The following is a 20,015-nucleotide window of genomic DNA, read 5'->3' as shown; positions in this document are numbered from 1 at the left end:
TGGAGATGGAGACTTGACACCTTACACCGAGTTCACTTCCAGTTATCCCTAGACAAACTTTCCATGAAAACTTGTCACAAATCTCGAAGAACAATGAGCAGAAACCGGACACGTGCTTTGAGTCTTCACACACAAAACTAAAAGCCAGTCCACAAAAAAAAAAAAAACCCAGAGAATACAGTGGACTTTGCAAAATCAAAGATATCTACTGTGGGAAAGACCTCATGACAAAAGCAAAAGACAGGTCATACATCGCGAGACGAATGAGTGGAAACACAAAGCTTATCAAGGATGTGTCTCCAAACAGACAAAGAACACCAACACAACAAGCCTGTGAAAACTAGGGAAAGGTCTGAAGGGACACCAGACTGAGGAAGACACACACAGAGGATCCCGGATGATGTCCAGCACTGAGGGCCTGAAGAAACAACAGTCTAGTTGCACCCCCTCAGGCCTGTGTGACCGTGGATGAGGCCTCTGTTTCCCGGTGGCTCTGAGAGATGGACAGGGAGGAAGGGGAAGAGAAGTCACTTGCATTTCTAATACTCACAGCAAAGTCTTCCAACGAGAAGGGAATTATCACCCCCACTGACAATGCCATTCACTGAAGTGATACCCACCAGTCCATCTAACCCAGAAGGGAAGGATGGACCTGTTCTCACAAAACGGCGAGAGATGGAAGAAGGAAGATCAAGCCCACACCAATCACTGGAAAGAGAAGCTGTGCTCAGGGCTTGAAAGAATTCCTATTGGGAAAATGATGTCACAGCCCCACAAGGCAATCCACAGCTTCGATGCTATTCCTCCCAAAATGCCAATGCATTTTCGCACCGAACAAAGAATTGCAAAAGGGGTACGGAGACAGAAAAGAGCCTAAACTGTCAATACAATCCGACGAAAAAGCCCCGATACGGACATCCAAGGTTGTGTGAAAGGAAATTAGACGACCAAACTAAGATCCTCAGGAGAGTATCGGAGAAGGCAATGGCGACCCACTCCAGTACTCTTGCCTGGAAAATGTCCTGGACGGAGGAGCCTGGTAGGCTGCAGGCCATGGGGTCACGCAGAGTCAGACACGACTGAAGTGACTTAGCCGCAGCAGCAGCAGCAGGACAGTATGCTATTGGGAATACAACAACACACACAGATCCAGATCGATGGAATAAAGTGGAGGGTCCAGAAACAAACCCCAGCATCCATGGTCAACTCATCTCTGACACAGAAGGGGAGAATATCCAAATGGGAACAAGAAAGCCTCTTCAATCAATGTCCATGGGAAAACCAGACAGCTACATCTGAAGAACGCTATTGGTTTTGATCTCATACCACCTCAATATAGGGGGAAAACCTCACCCTAAAGACTGATGTCATGAGATAGCTAGAAAGAAGCGTAGGTCAAAGGCTCCTTAACATCAGAGTCTCCTTGCCATTTGCTGGGTGGAGGTCGAAATGGGTCTCTTCAAGTAAGGCAAAGAGGTACACGAAGTACACCCATGGGTTTCCATCCAATGGAACCTCTTCACAACAGAGAAGCTAAGCATTCACAAATGCAAAAGATAGGAAACAAAACATGAGAGACTCCTTGCAAGTGGTGTATCTGAGAAGGGGTTCATATGGAAAGAGACGAAGAATGCACAGCACTCAGATTCCAAGAAACAACACCACCACCACCCTTGACCCTTCCCCCATGACCAACTCCGACCTAAAGCCTTTCTCTCCCTCTAACCTATCCCTAAAACATAACCCTCATCTAATCATATACATGTGCATCCCTAGCATCCATCCATCCACACACGAGAGAGAAAGAGGAAGACACAGACGGAACTGAGAAAGGAAAAGAGAGGGACACAGCCAGAGAGAGACACGGAACCAAAGAGAGGAAAGGAGTCGACGGTCCAGACTTTTCCTCAATCTGCCTCGAAGGTAGAAGCAATGACAGCGCCCTTCCACCCCAGAAGGGGGAAAAGGACGGAAGGTTTGGAGAGGAAAAGACAAGAACGCAGGGAGCCATTAGAAGCTCAGCCACCCGCAGAAGCCGAGCTGGGACACTTGAACAGAATCTCAATGGAAACAGAGGAGCAGAAAGTTGGCTACTCTTTTCTATAAGAGAGGGAGACCTTCGAGTCTTCCTTTCGGTCCTCCAACTTGGATGCGGGGTCTCAAAACAGTCAGGAGGGGGAGTGCCTTTTCCTGGGTACCACGGCACATCCAGGCCTCGTTCTGCCCCATTCTGTGCTGTGTCAGCCCTGGATGGAATCTTTATTTCTGAAGTCTCAGCGCACAAGCTCCACGTGATATCGGCCCCAGGTGGAAAGGCATGGAGCTGCTCGTAGGCCGACAGACCTAGGAAGCAGATGGGAGAATGACCACCGCTCTGCAGATGGAGAGACTGGGGCAACCCTGAGGGGCATATGCTTGTCCAGGGCCACACCACTTATGAGAAGAAGGAGCCTGGTCTGAGAGCAGTGGGGTCCTCGGAGCTCAGGCCCTGGCTGAACCCAGGCCTCCCCAGGGCTGTGGGCTGGGCTGTGTGGGTGTCACTGTGCCTGCACATGGCCTAAGAGGGGTGGTCGAGCAGTCAGAAACCCAGAGATTCCCTTGGGAAGTTTTGGGGAAGGGACCTCAGCACGAACCCCAGGAGATGATGTCACCTGCCGGCAACAGAACCCAACAGAACCCGCAGCCCGGGTATCCAGGCCTCCAGAGCGGAGAGGAGCCCCCAGCCAGTTCACTGGCTGCCAAGATGTTCGGCTGTTTGCCCCTGCCCAGAGGCCGGGGCCTCAGGAGTGCTCACAGGCAGTGTGCGCGGGCACCCTGTCGACGTTGGCTCAGGACACCCCCGAGAGGCCTCTGGCCCTTTGCCCGGAGAAACAGAAAGGTAACACGGGGAGCCCCAGGACGGACCAGGCCGCCTCTCCCATGCCACCCGGAAACAGCGGGTCCTTTGCCTGTGTGTGTGGATGCGGGTTTCTTGGGGTGTGTCTCCCTCAAGGAAGCCCAGGCGGATGTGGGGTCAGAAGCCTGTGGACAAGTTGTGTCCACACCCCAGGGGAGAGCAGGCTGGGCGGGATGGGGAGAGTGCGGGCAGCGGCGGCCGCCCAGGCGGACCTCACACCCTCAGGTGGGTCTCTTTCCTCCCGGGTGGGGATCTGAGCAGACACACGTCTCTGACCCTTCTGGGAAGAGAAGTTCGAGCAGGCAGAAGCAGCGGCTCCACTGCCCAGGCCCAGCTCGGAAAACTCCTAGCATGGCTGGCTGACGGTCACTGTCGTTGCAGAGCTTCCCACGTGATGAGGCCGAGGACGGGGACACCCCATCCACCTCCCGGAGGGAGGGGTCGGAGCACCACCCCCCCGCCCGTGAGGCCCAGTGCAGGCTCCAGGTGAGCGTGCCCACGGAGGCATCAGCCCCACCGGGGGAGAAGCGGAGGCGGGGAAGGCCTGCTGCCGAGACACCGCCCAGGATACACCCGGCGGCCCAGTCTGAGGCTGCCACGGAGCTCAGCACACCCGGCTCCGACCCAGAGTCCCGAGAACCCCGGCCTCTGAGGCAGCAGGAGGACCTGGAGCCCAGCACGCCAGAGCACAGAGGTGAGGACGCTGGGGCTGGTGCACGGGAGTGTGTGGGGAGGGGGTGCTGAGCTACACAGGGACGAGTCCCCGAAAGCTGCTGCTGGGCCTGCAGCAAGCGCTGGCCTCACACCCCCCGCCCCCCATCTTGCACACTTCAGTCCCAAAAGACATCCGACGCTGGGTATTCTTTGGGAATCTCTTGGAAGCTTTCTGTCCCGGGAGACGCACATGCCAAGGCTGGCCTGTGGGCAAACTTTGCTTCTCCCCCAGCTCTAGCACTGGCCTCCAACTGGAACCAGGCTCCGCTTCCCAGACCTGTCCCTACAGAGGTGCTGGCTCCAGGTGCAGGACCCAGGGATCCACCGAGGGCAGATGGAGAACCGAGACTTGCCCTCGCAGAGACACCAGGCCAGCTGGGTACTGGCCAGCACACCGGGCAGATCGGATCTCCATGCCTGCAGGACCCCCAGCCCCAGGCACTGATGTCCCACCCCCTCAGCCAGAACCTCCACCTCCACGTGCACCTCTACCTGCTCGGGCTCTGGCAGGAGAACCCGAGGCAGAGGAGGAGTCACCGCCTCGGCAGGGAGAGCCTGCCCTGGCTCCCGCGCAACACCCAGACGCCCACGATGACTCACCCACCCCTGCAGGGAGAACGAGCCCCCGCTCTGGACAGACACCCAGAGCCCTTGCCGGAAACACCACGTCCAGGGGAGCGGTCGGCTCTGCAGCCTCCATCCCCGTCTGCTCACCGTGGACGCTGGCAACTCGGTCTGCCCCCAGGGGACATGGAGTTCCTTTCCCCTGAACTGCTTTGCATTTGCTTTGTTTCCACCTTTCTGGTGATGTTTTATTTTTTGTATGGTTTCCTGTACTTTTGTTGGTTAAGTTGGGATTAGTAAACTTTTTCATCATTGTTGCAATTTGGGAACACTGTTGTGTAACTCTGGTGATACTGTGTTACCATCACCACTTTGTAGTTTCAGACCCGTTTGATCTTTATGCCCCACCCCCCAACAAAGCCTGGATTCAAGGCAAGCACGCCCTGTTCATCCCTTCCCCCGATCCTGAACACAATTTCATCCTTTCTTTGTGCATTCCTTCCTATATTCTTGGTGTCCCCAATCAATGACTCTCAGTGAAATGACTGAAGGAGTCTTTTTTGGACTCTCCAACTACTGTAAGACTCCATTGGAGAGTTCTCATTTGTACGTCATTTGAACTAGCCTTTGATATCTGAAAGGACGGTGTACGTCCTTTCAAGATACCATGTGCCAAACGAAGCCCTTTTGGCAACTGCCATCATTATCTCCAGGCAGGCATTGCTGTGTCAAGGGTGACATCTCAGCCAGAAGGCAGAGGCTGAGCTCGTCTTGTTGCACCAGCTCCCAAAAGAAGCCAAGAAAGGGAGCTGGAACAACAAACCACCCCAACACCCAGGAAAGCGTTCTTCATGACAGAAGGCTAGAAAATGACCCAACATCCTTGTGGCCCAGAACCCCTCTAGAAAATCACTGTTCCATAAAAAAGAGAAACACATGGGAAGTTCCAAGGAGAGGCAATGCCCATGGCCCGTGTACTTGAGAGACGGCCTGACCGCTCCGGGGAAGACACGCACCGACGGAACCCCTTGGGAAACAGCAGTGATAGTCCTCACCGTCGTAAGGGTTTCCTCTGGGGACAACCTGCCCGGGGCACCACACGAGGGAGCAGACCGGCTTCTCTTCCTCTGCCCCCACACCATTCACTCATGAAGGCAGCTCAGGTGTTCTCATGCCCTGCCTGCCTGCCTGCCTGGCTCATCCGTGAGCTGTGACCACCTACAGGGCAGGACTCCACCTTCTCCTCTCTGTGTACCGTGAATCTGCACACAGTGGGCTTGCAGAACCTTAGGAGACTTGAGCCATTCCCACTCGAGCCAGAACCCTCCCCAGGAAGGAAAACAGCTGTGGAGTCATTTTGGCCCCAGCACTGGTTCGAAAGCCTGGCGCCTCCTACAGCCTCTACGGTGTGAAGAGGGAGGTCCCTTCTGACAGAGCTTTCCGGGTCTCAGATCTAAGCTGTTGTTTCACTGTCAGCTGTGTCTCTTCCGTTGCAGCCAGGTGGGCCACGCTGCTCCAAAGGAGCTCACAAGCTGAGTTTCAAGGGAGGTATAGAGAGGACAGGGATGGCTACAACGTACTGCAAACTGAGTGAGGGTCCCCACAATCCTCAGCAAAGGTCTGTGGTGTGCAAGTGGGGAGTAGAGGGCCCCCAAGTTCCAAAGGAAGGGAGGTAGTCGGGAGCTAAAGCCCTTGGCCGCTGTGGTAGTAGCTGCAGATGGCAGCTCGTCCACAGTGCACTTCGAATGAGGTCATATGAGCGGGACTCTGGAAATGGCTCCGAAATCGGGAGAAAGGGGTCAGGGTATGTGGGAATCCGGCGGGGGTGGGGGGTGGATGAAGGAAGGTGTCCCTCCTCTCTCCAGTGCAATTTGGTTTGGTGAGTCTCAAAGCTACCAGATGGCACTTCCCAAGTCAGGCCCCCGCAGGAATCAGGGTGGGCTGCGTGCCTCGGCCCCTGCCACAGGGACAAGCCACACCAGTGGCCTCCCTGAGCTCCAATGGCCGGATCTGGGGGTTCTGTCTGGGTGCACACCTCCTTGCTGTGGCCAAGTTCCCCCCTTCTCTGAGCACCAGCTTCATCCTCTCGAATGAGGACATCGATTGCTACCTTGGCACGTTACTCTCTTCATCCTGTGAAGACTCATTAGGCTTATCCTACAATTACTAGCTGGCCCGAAGAGATATCTCCTGAATCCAGATTAAGCTGGAGTCTCCCAGGCTCATCTGGCATGTCTTCCCTGAAGTCTGCCAAAACCCACACCCTTGCATTTCCAGGGACTCCCCTTAGCCAGCTGGGCAGAAAACCCAGCATGGTTCAAACAAGCTGACAGACAAGCGGGAGAGGACTCACGGGCAGACGGCTTCCCTCAGGTCTCGGGTGGAGCTCTGGGACCACAGCAGCAACGGGCCATCCCAGGCCCTGGGCTCAGCAGCGCCCTCATTCTCAGGCCGGCGGCTCTGCCCTGAGGGGAGCAGGAAGGTCACCAACTGCCGCAGGCGGGCCTCACGCCCCTCCCACTGCTGGAGCCTGACCTCCCCCGGCCCCACCCCTTCCCCTACCCCAGCAGGACGACAGCTCGTCTTCCCCTGGCTTCCAACGGGAGGCCCGGCCCTGGGCCCCGATTGGGCACTGCCCCAGCCCGGAGCCAATCACAGTGGCCAGGGAGGTGGAACGCACCGATTGGCCAGGGCCAGGTCATGTGACCATACTCCCCAGGAAACTCAAATATTACCAAGGTTCCCTAAGAAACCAATGAACAGAATTATCCAGTAAAGGCAAACCGTGCTTTATAATGAGGCCAATGTCACAGAAAAAAAAAAAATGCTTCACAATGAACTGCTCAAGGAAGCTACTAAATAAACTTTCAGAAAAGTTTAGTAGTTTTTTTTTTTTTTTTTTAATAGGGTGACGGAGAGCTATACCTTTCCCGTCTATGTGAATTTAGGTTTAAACTAGATTTCCCTTGGCTATTATATAAGACAAAAAAACCCACATCCCCCCCTTTCACTCCCCCCCACCCCCAAAAAGTGTTTTAATCTATAGAATTTTTGTGTCCTCAGTTGTGTCTGATTCGCGGCAACTCACGAACTCTACACAGCCAGGCTCTTCCGTCCATGGAATTCAGGGCAATTTTTTCTGTCCCAGTAAATGCCCACCCTGGGTGATCCAAAGGCAAGGGCTCAGAGGCTCCTGAGAGACTAACTCCTTTCAGCTGAGCACAGAGCTGGCTCCTCACTGGGATGCCTGTGGCCTGGGGCTCCCTGAGGGGAGAGCAGCACTCGCCCCACCGTGTGGTCACTGCTGGAAGTGCAGGCTGCTCCTCACTCCCCCTTGACAGTGTCCCTGAGGGCAGAACAGTGTGAATCGAATCAAGGTGGAAATGCAAACTCCAATGCAACCAAACTCCCCACAAGGTCTCTAAAACCACTCAGGAACAGGGAATTGGAAACTGCAGGGGATGACAGGAATGGAGATGGAGACTTGACACCTTACACCGAGTTCACTTCCAGTTATCCCTAGACAAACTTTCCATGAAAACTTGTCACAAATCTCGAAGAACAATGAGCAGAAACCGGACACGTGCTTTGAGTCTTCACACACAAAACTAAAAGCCAGTCCACAAAAAAAAAAACCCAGAGAATACAGTGGACTTTGCAAAATCAAAGATATCTACTGTGGGAAAGACCTCATGACAAAAGCAAAAGACAGGTCATACATCGCGAGACGAATGAGTGGAAACACAAAGCTTATCAAGGATGTGTCTCCAAACAGACAAAGAACACCAACACAACAAGCCTGTGAAAACTAGGGAAAGGTCTGAAGGGACACCAGACTGAGGAAGACACACACAGAGGATCCCGGATGATGTCCAGCACTGAGGGCCTGAAGAAACAACAGTCTAGTTGCACCCCCTCAGGCCTGTGTGACCGTGGATGAGGCCTCTGTTTCCCGGTGGCTCTGAGAGATGGACAGGGAGGAAGGGGAAGAGAAGTCACTTGCATTTCTAATACTCACAGCAAAGTCTTCCAACGAGAAGGGAATTATCACCCCCACTGACAATGCCATTCACTGAAGTGATACCCACCAGTCCATCTAACCCAGAAGGGAAGGATGGACCTGTTCTCACAAAACGGCGAGAGATGGAAGAAGGAAGATCAAGCCCACACCAATCACTGGAAAGAGAAGCTGTGCTCAGGGCTTGAAAGAATTCCTATTGGGAAAATGATGTCACAGCCCCACAAGGCAATCCACAGCTTCGATGCTATTCCTCCCAAAATGCCAATGCATTTTCGCACCGAACAAAGAATTGCAAAAGGGGTACGGAGACAGAAAAGAGCCTAAACTGTCAATACAATCCGACGAAAAAGCCCCGATACGGACATCCAAGGTTGTGTGAAAGGAAATTAGACGACCAAACTAGGATCCTCAGGAGAGTATCGGAGAAGGCAATGGCGACCCACTCCAGTACTCTTGCCTGGAAAACGTCCTAGACGGAGGAGCCTGGTAGGCTGCAGGCCATGGGGTCACGCAGAGTCAGACACGACTGAAGTGACTTAGCCGCAGCAGCAGCAGCAGGACAGTATGCGATTGGGAATACAACAACACACACAGATCCAGATCGATGGAATAAAGTGGAGGGTCCAGAAACAAACCCCAGCATCCATGGTCAACTCATCTCTGACACAGAAGGGGAGAATATCCAAATGGGAACAAGAAAGCCTCTTCAATCAATGTCCATGGGAAAACCAGACAGCTACATCTGAAGAACGCTATTGGTTTTGATCTCATACCACCTCAATATAGGGGGAAAACCTCACCCTAAAGACTGATGTCATGAGATAGCTAGAAAGAAGCGTAGGTCAAAGGCTCCTTAACATCAGAGTCTCCTTGCCATTTGCTGGGCGGAGGTCGAAATGGGTCTCTTCAAGTAAGGCAAAGAGGTACACGAAGTACACCCATGGGTTTCCATCCAATGGAACCTCTTCACAACAGAGAAGCTAAGCATTCACAAATGCAAAAGATAGGAAACAGAACATGAGAGACTCCTTGCAAGTGGTGTATCTGAGAAGGGGTTCATATGGAAAGAGACGAAGAATGCACAGCACTCAGATTCCAAGAAACAACACCACCACCACCCTTGACCCTTCCCCCATGACCAACTCCGACCTAAAGCCTTTCTCTCCCTCTAACCTATCCCTAAAACATAACCCTCATCTAATCATATACATGTGCATCCCTAGCATCCATCCATCCACACACGAGAGAGAAAGAGGAAGACACAGACGGAACTGAGAAAGGAAAAGAGAGGGACACAGCCAGAGAGAGACACGGAACCAAAGAGAGGAAAGGAGTCGACGGTCCAGACTTTTCCTCAATCTGCCTCGAAGGTAGAAGCAATGACAGCGCCCTTCCACCCCAGAAGGGGGAAAAGGACGGAAGGTTTGGAGAGGAAAAGACAAGAACGCAGGGAGCCATTAGAAGCTCAGCCACCCGCAGAAGCCGAGCTGGGACACTTGAACAGAATCTCAATGGAAACAGAGGAGCAGAAAGTTGGCTACTCTTTTCTATAAGAGAGGGAGACCTTCGAGTCTTCCTTTCGGTCCTCCAACTTGGATGCGGGGTCTCAAAACAGTCAGGAGGGGGAGTGCCTTTTCCTGGGTAAAACGGCACATCCAGGCCTCGTTCTGCCCCATTCTGTGCTGTGTCAGCCCTGGATGGAATCTCTTTCTGAAGTCTCAGCGCACAAGCTCCACGTGATATCGGCCCCAGGTGGAAAGGCATGGAGCTGCTCGTAGGCCGACAGACCTAGGAAGCAGATGGGAGAATGACCACCACTCTGCAGATGGAGAGACTGGGGCAACCCTGAGGGGCATATGCTTGTCCAGGGCCACACCACTTATGAGAAGAAGGAGCCTGGTCTGAGAGCAGTGGGGTCCTCGGAGCTCAGGCCCTGGCTGAACCCAGGCCTCCCCAGGGCTGTGGGCTGGGCTGTGTGGGTGTCACTGTGCCTGCACATGGCCTAAGGGGGGTGGTCGAGCAGTCAGAAACCCAGAGATTCCCTTGGGAAGTTTTGGGGAAGGGACCTCAGCACGAACCCCAGGAGATGATGTCACCTGCCGGCAACAGAACCCAACAGAACCCGCAGCCCGGGTATCCAGGCCTCCAGAGCGGAGAGGAGCCCCCAGCCAGTTCACTGGCTGCCAGGATGTTCTGCTGTTTGCCCCTGCCCAGAGGCCGGGGCCTCAGGAGTGCTCACAGGCAGTGTGCGCGGGCACCCTGTCGACGTTGGCTCAGGACACCCCCGAGAGGCCTCTGGCCCTTTGCCCGGAGAAACAGAAAGGTAACACGGGGAGCCCCAGGACGGACCAGGCCGCCTCTCCCATGCCACCCGGAAACACCGGGTCCTTTGCCTGTGTGTGTGGATGCGGGTTTCTTGGGGTGTGTCTCCCTCAAGGAAGCCCAGGCGGATGTGGGGTCAGAAGCCTGCGGACAAGTTGTGTCCACACCCCAGGGGAGAGCAGGCTGGGCGGGATGGGGAGAGTGCGGGCAGCGGCGGCCGCCCAGGCGGACCTCACACCCTCAGGTGGGTCTCTTTCCTCCCGGGTGGGGATCTGAGCAGACACACGTCTCTGACCCTTCTGGGAAGAGAAGTTCGAGCAGGCAGAAGCAGCGGCTCCACTGCCCAGGCCCAGCTCGGAAAACTCCTAGCATGGCTGGCTGACGGTCACTGTCGTTGCAGAGCTTCCCACGTGATGAGGCCGAGGACGGGGACACCCCATCCACCTCCCGGAGGGAGGGGTCGGAGCACCACCCCCCCGCCCGTGAGGCCCAGTGCAGGCTCCAGGTGAGCGTGCCCACGGAGGCATCAGCCCCACCGGGGGAGAAGCGGAGGCGGGGAAGGCCTGCTGCCGAGACACCGCCCAGGATACACCCGGCGGCCCAGTCTGAGGCTGCCACGGAGCTCAGCACACCCGGCTCCGACCCAGAGTCCCGAGAACCCCGGCCTCTGAGGCAGCAGGAGGACCTGGAGCCCAGCACGCCAGAGCACAGAGGTGAGGACGCTGGGGCTGGTGCACGGGAGTGTGTGGGGAGGGGGTGCTGAGCTACACAGGGACGAGTCCCCGAAAGCTGCTGCTGGGCCTGCAGCAAGCGCTGGCCTCACACCCCCCGCCCCCCATCTTGCACACTTCAGTCCCAAAAGACATCCGACGCTGGGTATTCTTTGGGAATCTCTTGGAAGCTTTCTGTCCCGGGAGACGCACATGCCAAGGCTGGCCTGTGGGCAAACTTTGCTTCTCCCCCAGCTCTAGCACTGGCCTCCAACTGGAACCAGGCTCCGCTTCCCAGACCTGTCCCTACAGAGGTGCTGGCTCCAGGTGCAGGACCCAGGGATCCACCGAGGGCAGATGGAGAACCGAGACTTGCCCTCGCAGAGACACCAGGCCAGCTGGGTACTGGCCAGCACACCGGGCAGATCGGATCTCCATGCCTGCAGGACCCCCAGCCCCAGGCACTGATGTCCCACCCCCTCAGCCAGAACCTCCACCTCCACGTGCACCTCTACCTGCTCGGGCTCTGGCAGGAGAACCCGAGGCAGAGGAGGAGTCACCGCCTCGGCAGGGAGAGCCTGCCCTGGCTCCCGCGCAACACCCAGACGCCCACGATGACTCACCCACCCCTGCAGGGAGAACGAGCCCCCGCTCTGGACAGACACCCAGAGCCCTTGCCGGAAACACCACGTCCAGGGGAGCGGTCGGCTCTGCAGCCTCCATCCCCGTCTGCTCACCGTGGACGCTGGCAACTCGGTCTGCCCCCAGGGGACATGGAGTTCCTTTCCCCTGAACTGCTTTGCATTTGCTTTGTTTCCACCTTTCTGGTGATGTTTTATTTTTTGTATGGTTTCCTGTACTTTTGTTGGTTAAGTTGGGATTAGTAAACTTTTTCATCATTGTTGCAATTTGGGAACACTGTTGTGTAACTCTGGTGATACTGTGTTACCATCACCACTTTGTAGTTTCAGACCCGTTTGATCTTTATGCCCCACCCCCCAACAAAGCCTGGATTCAAGGCAAGCACGCCCTGTTCATCCCTTCCCCCGATCCTGAACACAATTTCATCCTTTCTTTGTGCATTCCTTCCTATATTCTTGGTGTCCCCAATCAATGACTCTCAGTGAAATGACTGACGGAGTGTTTTTTGGACTCTCCAACTACTGTAAGACTCCATTGGAGAGTTCTCATTTGTATGTCATTTGAACTAGCCTTTGATATCTGAAAGGACGGTGTACGTCCTTTCAAGATACCATGTGCCAAACGAAGCCCTTTTGGCAACTGCCATCATTATCTCCAGGCAGGCATTGCTGTGTCAAGGGTGACATCTCAGCCAGAAGGCAGAGGCTGAGCTCGTCTTGTTGCACCAGCTCCCAAAAGAAGCCAAGAAAGGGAGCTGGAACAACAAACCACCCCAACACCCAGGAAAGCGTTCTTCATGACAGAAGGCTAGAAAATGACCCAACATCCTTGTGGCCCAGAACCCCTCTAGAAAATCACTGTTCCATAAAAAAGAGAAACACATGGGAAGTTCCAAGGAGAGGCAATGCCCATGGCCCGTGTACTTGAGAGACGGCCTGACCGCTCCGGGGAAGACACGCACCGACGGAACCCCTTGGGAAACAGCAGTGATAGTCCTCACCGTCGTAAGGGTTTCCTCTGGGGACAACCTGCCCGGGGCACCACACGAGGGAGCAGACCGGCTTCTCTTCCTCTGCCCCCACACCATTCACTCATGAAGGCAGCTCAGGTGTTCTCATGCCCTGCCTGCCTGCCTGGCTCATCCGTGAGCTGTGACCACCTACAGGGCAGGACTCCACCTTCTCCTCTCTGTGTACCGTGAATCTGCACACAGTGGGCTTGCAGAACCTTAGGAGACTTGAGCCATTCCCACTCGAGCCAGAACCCTCCCCAGGAAGGAAAACAGCTGTGGAGTCGTTTTGGCCCCAGCACTGGTTCGAAAGCCTGGCGCCTCCTACAGCCTCTACGGTGTGAAGAGGGAGGTCCCTTCTGACAGAGCTTTCCGGGTCTCAGATCTAAGCTGTTGTTTCACTGTCAGCTGTGTCTCTTCCGTTGCAGCCAGGTGGGCCACGCTGCTCCAAAGGAGCTCACAAGCTGAGTTTCAAGGGAGGTATAGAGAGGACAGGGATGGCTACAACGTACTGCAAACTGAGTGAGGGTCCCCACAATCCTCAGCAAAGGTCTGTGGTGTGCAAGTGGGGAGTAGAGGGCCCCCAAGTTCCAAAGGAAGGGAGGTAGTCGGGAGCTAAAGCCCTTGGCCGCTGTGGTAGTAGCTGCAGATGGCAGCTCGTCCACAGTGCACTTCGAATGAGGTCATATGAGCGGGACTCTGGAAATGGCTCCGAAATCGGGAGAAAGGGGTCAGGGTATGTGGGAATCCGGCGGGGGTGGGGGGTGGATGAAGGAAGGTGTCCCTCCTCTCTCCAGTGCAATTTGGTTTGGTGAGTCTCAAAGCTACCAGATGGCACTTCCCAAGTCAGGCCCCCGCAGGAATCAGGGTGGGCTGCGTGCCTCGGCCCCTGCCACAGGGACAAGCCACACCAGTGGCCTCCCTGAGCTCCAGTGGCCGGATCTGGGGGTTCTGTCTGGGTGCACACCTCCTTGCTGTGGCCAAGTTCCCCCCTTCTCTGAGCACCAGCTTCATCCTCTCGAATGAGGACATCGATTGCTACCTTGGCACGTTACTCTCTTCATCCTGTGAAGACTCATTAGGCTTATCCTACAATTACTAGCTGGCCCGAAGAGATATCTCCTGAATCCAGATTAAGCTGGAGTCTCCCAGGCTCATCTGGCATGTCTTCCCTGAAGTCTGCCAAAACCCACACCCTTGCATTTCCAGGGACTCCCCTTAGCCAGCTGGGCAGAAAACCCAGCATGGTTCAAACAAGCTGACAGACAAGCGGGAGAGGACTCACGGGCAGACGGCTTCCCTCAGGTCTCGGGTGGAGCTCTGGGACCACAGCAGCAACGGGCCATCCCAGGCCCTGGGCTCAGCAGCGCCCTCATTCTCAGGCCGGCGGCTCTGCCCTGAGGGGAGCAGGAAGGTCACCAACTGCCGCAGGCGGGCCTCACGCCCCTCCCACTGCTGGAGCCTGACCTCCCCCGGCCCCACCCCTTCCCCTACCCCAGCAGGACGACAGCTCGTCTTCCCCTGGCTTCCAACGGGAGGCCCGGCCCTGGGCCCCGATTGGGCACTGCCCCAGCCCGGAGCCAATCACAGTGGCCAGGGAGGTGGAACGCACCGATTGGCCAGGGCCAGGTCATGTGACCATACTCCCCAGGAAACTCAAATATTACCAAGGTTCCCTAAGAAACCAATGAACAGAATTATCCAGTAAAGGCAAACCGTGCTTTTTAATGAGGCCAATGTCACAGAAAAAAAAAAAATGCTTCACAATGAACTGCTCAAGGAAGCTACTAAATAAACTTTCAGAAAAGTTTAGTAGTTTTTTTTTTTTTTTTAATAGGGTGACGGAGAGCTATACCTTTCCCGTCTATGTGAATTTAGGTTTAAACTAGATTTCCCTTGGCTATTATATAAGACAAAAAAGCCCACATCCCCCCCTTTCACTCCCCCCCACCCCCAAAAAGTGTTTTAATCTATAGAATTTTTGTGTCCTCAGTTGTGTCTGATTCGCGGCAACTCACGAACTCTACACAGCCAGGCTCTTCCGTCCATGGAATTCAGGGCAATTTTTTCTGTCCCAGTAAATGCCCACCCTGGGTGATCCAAAGGCAAGGGCTCAGAGGCTCCTGAGAGACTAACTCCTTTCAGCTGAGCACAGAGCTGGCTCCTCACTGGGATGCCTGTGGCCTGGGGCTCCCTGAGGGGAGAGCAGCACTCGCCCCACCGTGTGGTCACTGCTGGAAGTGCAGGCTGCTCCTCACTCCCCCTTGACAGTGTCCCTGAGGGCAGAACAGTGTGAATCGAATCAAGGTGGAAATGCAAACTCCAATGCAACCAAACTCCCCACAAGGTCTCTAAAACCACTCAGGAACAGGGAATTGGAAACTGCAGGGGATGACAGGAATGGAGATGGAGACTTGACACCTTACACCGAGTTCACTTCCAGTTATCCCTAGACAAACTTTCCATGAAAACTTGTCACAAATCTCGAAGAACAATGAGCAGAAACCGGACACGTGCTTTGAGTCTTCACACACAAAACTAAAAGCCAGTCCACAAAAAAAAACCCAGAGAATACAGTGGACTTTGCAAAATCAAAGATATCTACTGTGGGAAAGACCTCATGACAAAAGCAAAAGACAGGTCATACATCGCGAGACGAATGAGTGGAAACACAAAGCTTATCAAGGATGTGTCTCCAAACAGACAAAGAACACCAACACAACAAGCCTGTGAAAACTAGGGAAAGGTCTGAAGGGACACCAGACTGAGGAAGACACACACAGAGGATCCCGGATGATGTCCAGCACTGAGGGCCTGAAGAAACAACAGTCTAGTTGCACCCCCTCAGGCCTGTGTGACCGTGGATGAGGCCTCTGTTTCCCGGTGGCTCTGAGAGATGGACAGGGAGGAAGGGGAAGAGAAGTCACTTGCATTTCTAATACTCACAGCAAAGTCTTCCAACGAGAAGGGAATTATCACCCCCACTGACAATGCCATTCACTGAAGTGATACCCACCAGTCCATCTAACCCAGAAGGGAAGGATGGATCTGTTCTCACAAAACGGCGAGAGATGGAAGAAGGAAGATCAAGCCCACACCAATCACTGGAAAGAGAAGCTGTGCTCAGGGCTGGAAAGAATTCCTATTGGGAAAATGATGTCACAGCCCCACAAGGCAATCCACAGCTTCGATGCTATTCCTCCCAAAATGCCAATGCATTTTCGCACCGAACAAAGAATTGCAAAAGGGGTACGGAGACAGAAAAGAGCCTAAACTGTCAATACAATCCGACGAAAAAGCCCCGATACGGACATCCAAGGTTGTGTGAAAGGAAATTAGACGACCAAACTAGGATCCTCAGGAGAGTATCGGAGAAGGCAATGGCGACCCACTCCAGTACTCTTGCCTGGAAAACGTCCTGGACGGAGGAGCCTGGTAGGCTGCAGGCCATGGGGTCACGCAGAGTCAGACACGACTGAAGTGACTTAGCCGCAGCAGCAGCAGCAGGACAGTATGCTATTGGGAATACAACAACACACACAGATCCAGATCGATGGAATAAAGTGGAGGGTCCAGAAACAAACCCCAGCATCCATGGTCAACTCATCTCTGACACAGAAGGGGAGAATATCCAAATGGGAACAAGAAAGCCTCTTCAATCAATGTCCATGGGAAAACCAGACAGCTACATCTGAAGAACGCTATTGGTTTTGATCTCATACCACCTCAATATAGGGGGAAAACCTCACCCTAAAGACTGATGTCATGAGATAGCTAGAAAGAAGCGTAGGTCAAAGGCTCCTTAACATCAGAGTCTCCTTGCCATTTGCTGGGCGGAGGTCGAAATGGGTCTCTTCAAGTAAGGCAAAGAGGTACACGAAGTACACCCATGGGTTTCCATCCAATGGAACCTCTTCACAACAGAGAAGCTAAGCATTCACAAATGCAAAAGATAGGAAACAGAACATGAGAGACTCCTTGCAAGTGGTGTATCTGAGAAGGGGTTCATATGGAAAGAGACGAAGAATGCACAGCACTCAGATTCCAAGAAACAACACCACCACCACCCTTGACCCTTCCCCCATGACCAACTCCGACCTAAAGCCTTTCTCTCCCTCTAACCTATCCCTAAAACATAACCCTCATCTAATCATATACATGTGCATCCCTAGCATCCATCCATCCACACACGAGAGAGAAAGAGGAAGACACAGACGGAACTGAGAAAGGAAAAGAGAGGGACACAGCCAGAGAGAGACACGGAACCAAAGAGAGGAAAGGAGTCGACGGTCCAGACTTTTCCTCAATCTGCCTCGAAGGTAGAAGCAATGACAGCGCCCTTCCACCCCAGGAGGGGGAAAAGGACGGAAGGTTTGGAGAGGAAAAGACAAGAACGCAGGGAGCCATTAGAAGCTCAGCCACCCGCAGAAGCCGAGCTGGGACACTTGAACAGAATCTCAATGGAAACAGAGGAGCAGAAAGTTGGCTACTCTTTTCTATAAGAGAGGGAGACCTTCGAGTCTTCCTTTCGGTCCTCCAACTTGGATGCGGGGTCTCAAAACAGTCAGGAGGGGGAGTGCCTTTTCCTGGGTACCACGGCACATCCAGGCCTCGTTCTGCCCCATTCTGTGCTGTGTCAGCCCTGGATGGAATCTTTCTTTCTGAAGTCTCAGCGCACAAGCTCCACGTGATATCGGCCCCAGGTGGAAAGGCATGGAGCTGCTCGTAGGCCGACAGACCTAGGAAGCAGATGGGAGAATGACCACCACTCTGCAGATGGAGAGACTGGGGCAACCCTGAGGGGCATATGCTTGTCCAGGGCCACACCACTTATGAGAAGAAGGAGCCTGGTCTGAGAGCAGTGGGGTCCTCGGAGCTCAGGCCCTGGCTGAACCCAGGCCTCCCCAGGGCTGTGGGTTGGGCTGTGTGGGTGTCACTGTGCCTGCACATGGCCTAAGGGGGGTGGTCGAGCAGTCAGAAACCCAGAGATTCCCTTGGGAAGTTTTGGGGAAGGGACCTCAGCACGAACCCCAGGAGATGATGTCACCTGCCGGCAACAGAACCCAACAGAACCCGCAGCCCGGGTATCCAGGCCTCCAGAGCGGAGAGGAGCCCCCAGCCAGTTCACTGGCTGCCAGGATGTTCTGCTGTTTGCCCCTGCCCAGAGGCCGGGGCCTCAGGAGTGCTCACAGGCAGTGTGCGCGGGCACCCTGTCGACGTTGGCTCAGGACACCCCCGAGAGGCCTCTGGCCCTTTGCCCGGAGAAACAGAAAGGTAACACGGGGAGCCCCAGGACGGACCAGGCCGCCTCTCCCATGCCACCCGGAAACACCGGGTCCTTTGCCTGTGTGTGTGGATGCGGGTTTCTTGGGGTGTGTCTCCCTCAAGGAAGCCCAGGCGGATGTGGGGTCAGAAGCCTGCGGACAAGTTGTGTCCACACCCCAGGGGAGAGCAGGCTGGGCGGGATGGGGAGAGTGCGGGCAGCGGCGGCCGCCCAGGCGGACCTCACACCCTCAGGTGGGACTCTTTCCTCCCGGGTGGGGATCTGAGCAGACACACGTCTCTGACCCTTCTGGGAAGAGAAGTTCGAGCAGGCAGAAGCAGCGGCTCCACTGCCCAGGCCCAGCTCGGAAAACTCCTAGCATGGCTGGCTGACGGTCACTGTCGTTGCAGAGCTTCCCACGTGATGAGGCCGAGGACGGGGACACCCCATCCACCTCCCGGAGGGAGGGGTCGGAGCACCACCCCCCCGCCCGTGAGGCCCAGTGCAGGCTCCAGGTGAGCGTGCCCACGGAGGCATCAGCCCCACCGGGGGAGAAGCGGAGGCGGGGAAGGCCTGCTGCCGAGACACCGCCCAGGATACACCCGGCGGCCCAGTCTGAGGCTGCCACGGAGCTCAGCACACCCGGCTCCGACCCAGAGTCCCGAGAACCCCGGCCTCTGAGGCAGCAGGAGGACCTGGAGCCCAGCACGCCAGAGCACAGAGGTGAGGACGCTGGGGCTGGTGCACGGGAGTGTGTGGGGAGGGGGTGCTGAGCTACACAGGGACGAGTCCCCGAAAGCTGCTGCTGGGCCTGCAGCAAGCGCTGGCCTCACACCCCCCGCCCCCCATCTTGCACACTTCAGTCCCAAAAGACATCCGACGCTGGGTAGTCTTTGGGAATCTCTTGGAAGCTTTCTGTCCCGGGAGACGCACATGCCAAGGCTGGCCTGTGGGCAAACTTTGCTTCTCCCCCAGCTCTAGCACTGGCCTCCAACTGGAACCAGGCTCCGCTTCCCAGACCTGTCCCTACAGAGGTGCTGGCTCCAGGTGCAGGACCCAGGGATCCACCGAGGGCAGATGGAGAACCGAGACTTGCCCTCGCAGAGACACCAGGCCAGCTGGGTACTGGCCAGCACACCGGGCAGATCGGATCTCCATGCCTGCAGGACCCCCAGCCCCAGGCACTGATGTCCCACCCCCTCAGCCAGAACCTCCACCTCCACGTGCACCTCTACCTGCTCGGGCTCTGGCAGGAGAACCCGAGGCAGAGGAGGAGTCACCGCCTCGGCAGGGAGAGCCTGCCCTGGCTCCCGCGCAACACCCAGACGCCCACGATGACTCACCCACCCCTGCAGGGAGAACGAGCCCCCGCTCTGGACAGACACCCAGAGCCCTTGCCGGAAACACCACGTCCAGGGGAGCGGTCGGCTCTGCAGCCTCCATCCCCGTCTGCTCACCGTGGACGCTGGCAACTCGGTCTGCCCCCAGGGGACATGGAGTTCCTTTCCCCTGAACTGCTTTGCATTTGGTTTGTTTCCACCTTTCTGGTGATGTTTTATTTTTTGTATGGTTTCCTGTACTTTTGTTGGTTAAGTTGGGATTAGTAAACTTTTTCATCATTGTTGCAATTTGGGAACACTGTTGTGTAACTCTGGTGATACTGTGTTACCATCACCACTTTGTAGTTTCAGACCCGTTTGATCTTTATGCCCCACCCCCCAACAAAGCCTGGATTCAAGGCAAGCACGCCCTGTTCATCCCTTCCCCCGATCCTGAACACAATTTCATCCTTTCTTTGTGCATTCCTTCCTATATTCTTGGTGTCCCCAATCAATGACTCTCAGTGAAATGACTGACGGAGTGTTTTTTGGACT

The 20,015-nt window shown here is 55.1% G+C and overlaps 3 protein-coding genes and 1 long non-coding RNA gene across 4 annotated transcripts in view; 3 read left to right on the top strand and 1 right to left on the bottom strand.

Moving 5' to 3' along the window:
• The window catches only part of LOC145534148 (uncharacterized), a 770,273-nt gene that overhangs the window by 473,362 nt on the left and 276,896 nt on the right, over positions 1-20,015 (bottom strand). The window contains exons 36-37 of the long non-coding RNA XR_014074274.1: positions 14,164-14,275; positions 6,528-6,639 (exon numbers count right to left, since the gene is read on the bottom strand). This is a non-coding gene — a long non-coding RNA (uncharacterized LOC145534148). The remainder of the gene's footprint in view (positions 1-6,527; positions 6,640-14,163; positions 14,276-20,015) is intronic.
• On the top strand, positions 2,687-4,538 carry LOC145534083 (uncharacterized). Its single transcript, XM_081561451.1, has 3 exons — positions 2,687-2,878; positions 3,278-3,590; positions 3,843-4,538. The coding sequence occupies exons 1-3, from the start codon at positions 2,744-2,746 to the stop codon at positions 4,469-4,471; spliced, it is 1,077 nt and encodes a 358-aa protein (XP_081417577.1). The 5' UTR covers positions 2,687-2,743; the 3' UTR covers positions 4,472-4,538.
• LOC145534064 (uncharacterized) lies at positions 10,343-12,135 on the top strand. Its single transcript, XM_081561433.1, has 3 exons — positions 10,343-10,518; positions 10,918-11,230; positions 11,483-12,135. Exons 1-3 carry the CDS (start codon positions 10,384-10,386, stop codon positions 12,109-12,111), a joined length of 1,077 nt encoding a protein of 358 aa, XP_081417559.1. The 5' UTR covers positions 10,343-10,383; the 3' UTR covers positions 12,112-12,135.
• On the top strand, positions 14,701-19,769 carry LOC145533927 (uncharacterized). The gene is made up of 3 exons (XM_081561275.1): positions 14,701-18,152; positions 18,552-18,864; positions 19,117-19,769. Exons 1-3 carry the CDS (start codon positions 17,916-17,918, stop codon positions 19,743-19,745), a joined length of 1,179 nt encoding a protein of 392 aa, XP_081417401.1. The 5' UTR covers positions 14,701-17,915; the 3' UTR covers positions 19,746-19,769.

The sequence above is a fragment of the Giraffa tippelskirchi genome, chromosome 14 (genome assembly GCF_054371585.1).
Source record: "Giraffa tippelskirchi isolate mGirTip1 chromosome 14, T2T-mGirTip1v1.2.pri, whole genome shotgun sequence".
Taxonomy (NCBI): domain Eukaryota; kingdom Metazoa; phylum Chordata; class Mammalia; order Artiodactyla; family Giraffidae; genus Giraffa; species Giraffa tippelskirchi.
This window is presented reverse-complemented; position numbering and strand designations above follow the sequence as displayed.

Coding starts and splice junctions, on each gene's coding strand:
- LOC145534083 (XM_081561451.1), top strand. CDS start 2,744: ATGTTCGGCTGTTTGCCCCTGCCCAGAGGCCGGGGCCTCAGGAGTGCT. Junction 2,879..3,277: donor TTGCCCGGAGAAACAGAAAG/GTAACACGGGGA, acceptor CTGTCGTTGCAG/AGCTTCCCACGTGATGAGGC. Junction 3,591..3,842: donor CAGCACGCCAGAGCACAGAG/GTGAGGACGCTG, acceptor CTTCTCCCCCAG/CTCTAGCACTGGCCTCCAAC.
- LOC145534064 (XM_081561433.1), top strand. CDS start 10,384: ATGTTCTGCTGTTTGCCCCTGCCCAGAGGCCGGGGCCTCAGGAGTGCT. Junction 10,519..10,917: donor TTGCCCGGAGAAACAGAAAG/GTAACACGGGGA, acceptor CTGTCGTTGCAG/AGCTTCCCACGTGATGAGGC. Junction 11,231..11,482: donor CAGCACGCCAGAGCACAGAG/GTGAGGACGCTG, acceptor CTTCTCCCCCAG/CTCTAGCACTGGCCTCCAAC.
- LOC145533927 (XM_081561275.1), top strand. CDS start 17,916: ATGATGTCACCTGCCGGCAACAGAACCCAACAGAACCCGCAGCCCGGG. Junction 18,153..18,551: donor TTGCCCGGAGAAACAGAAAG/GTAACACGGGGA, acceptor CTGTCGTTGCAG/AGCTTCCCACGTGATGAGGC. Junction 18,865..19,116: donor CAGCACGCCAGAGCACAGAG/GTGAGGACGCTG, acceptor CTTCTCCCCCAG/CTCTAGCACTGGCCTCCAAC.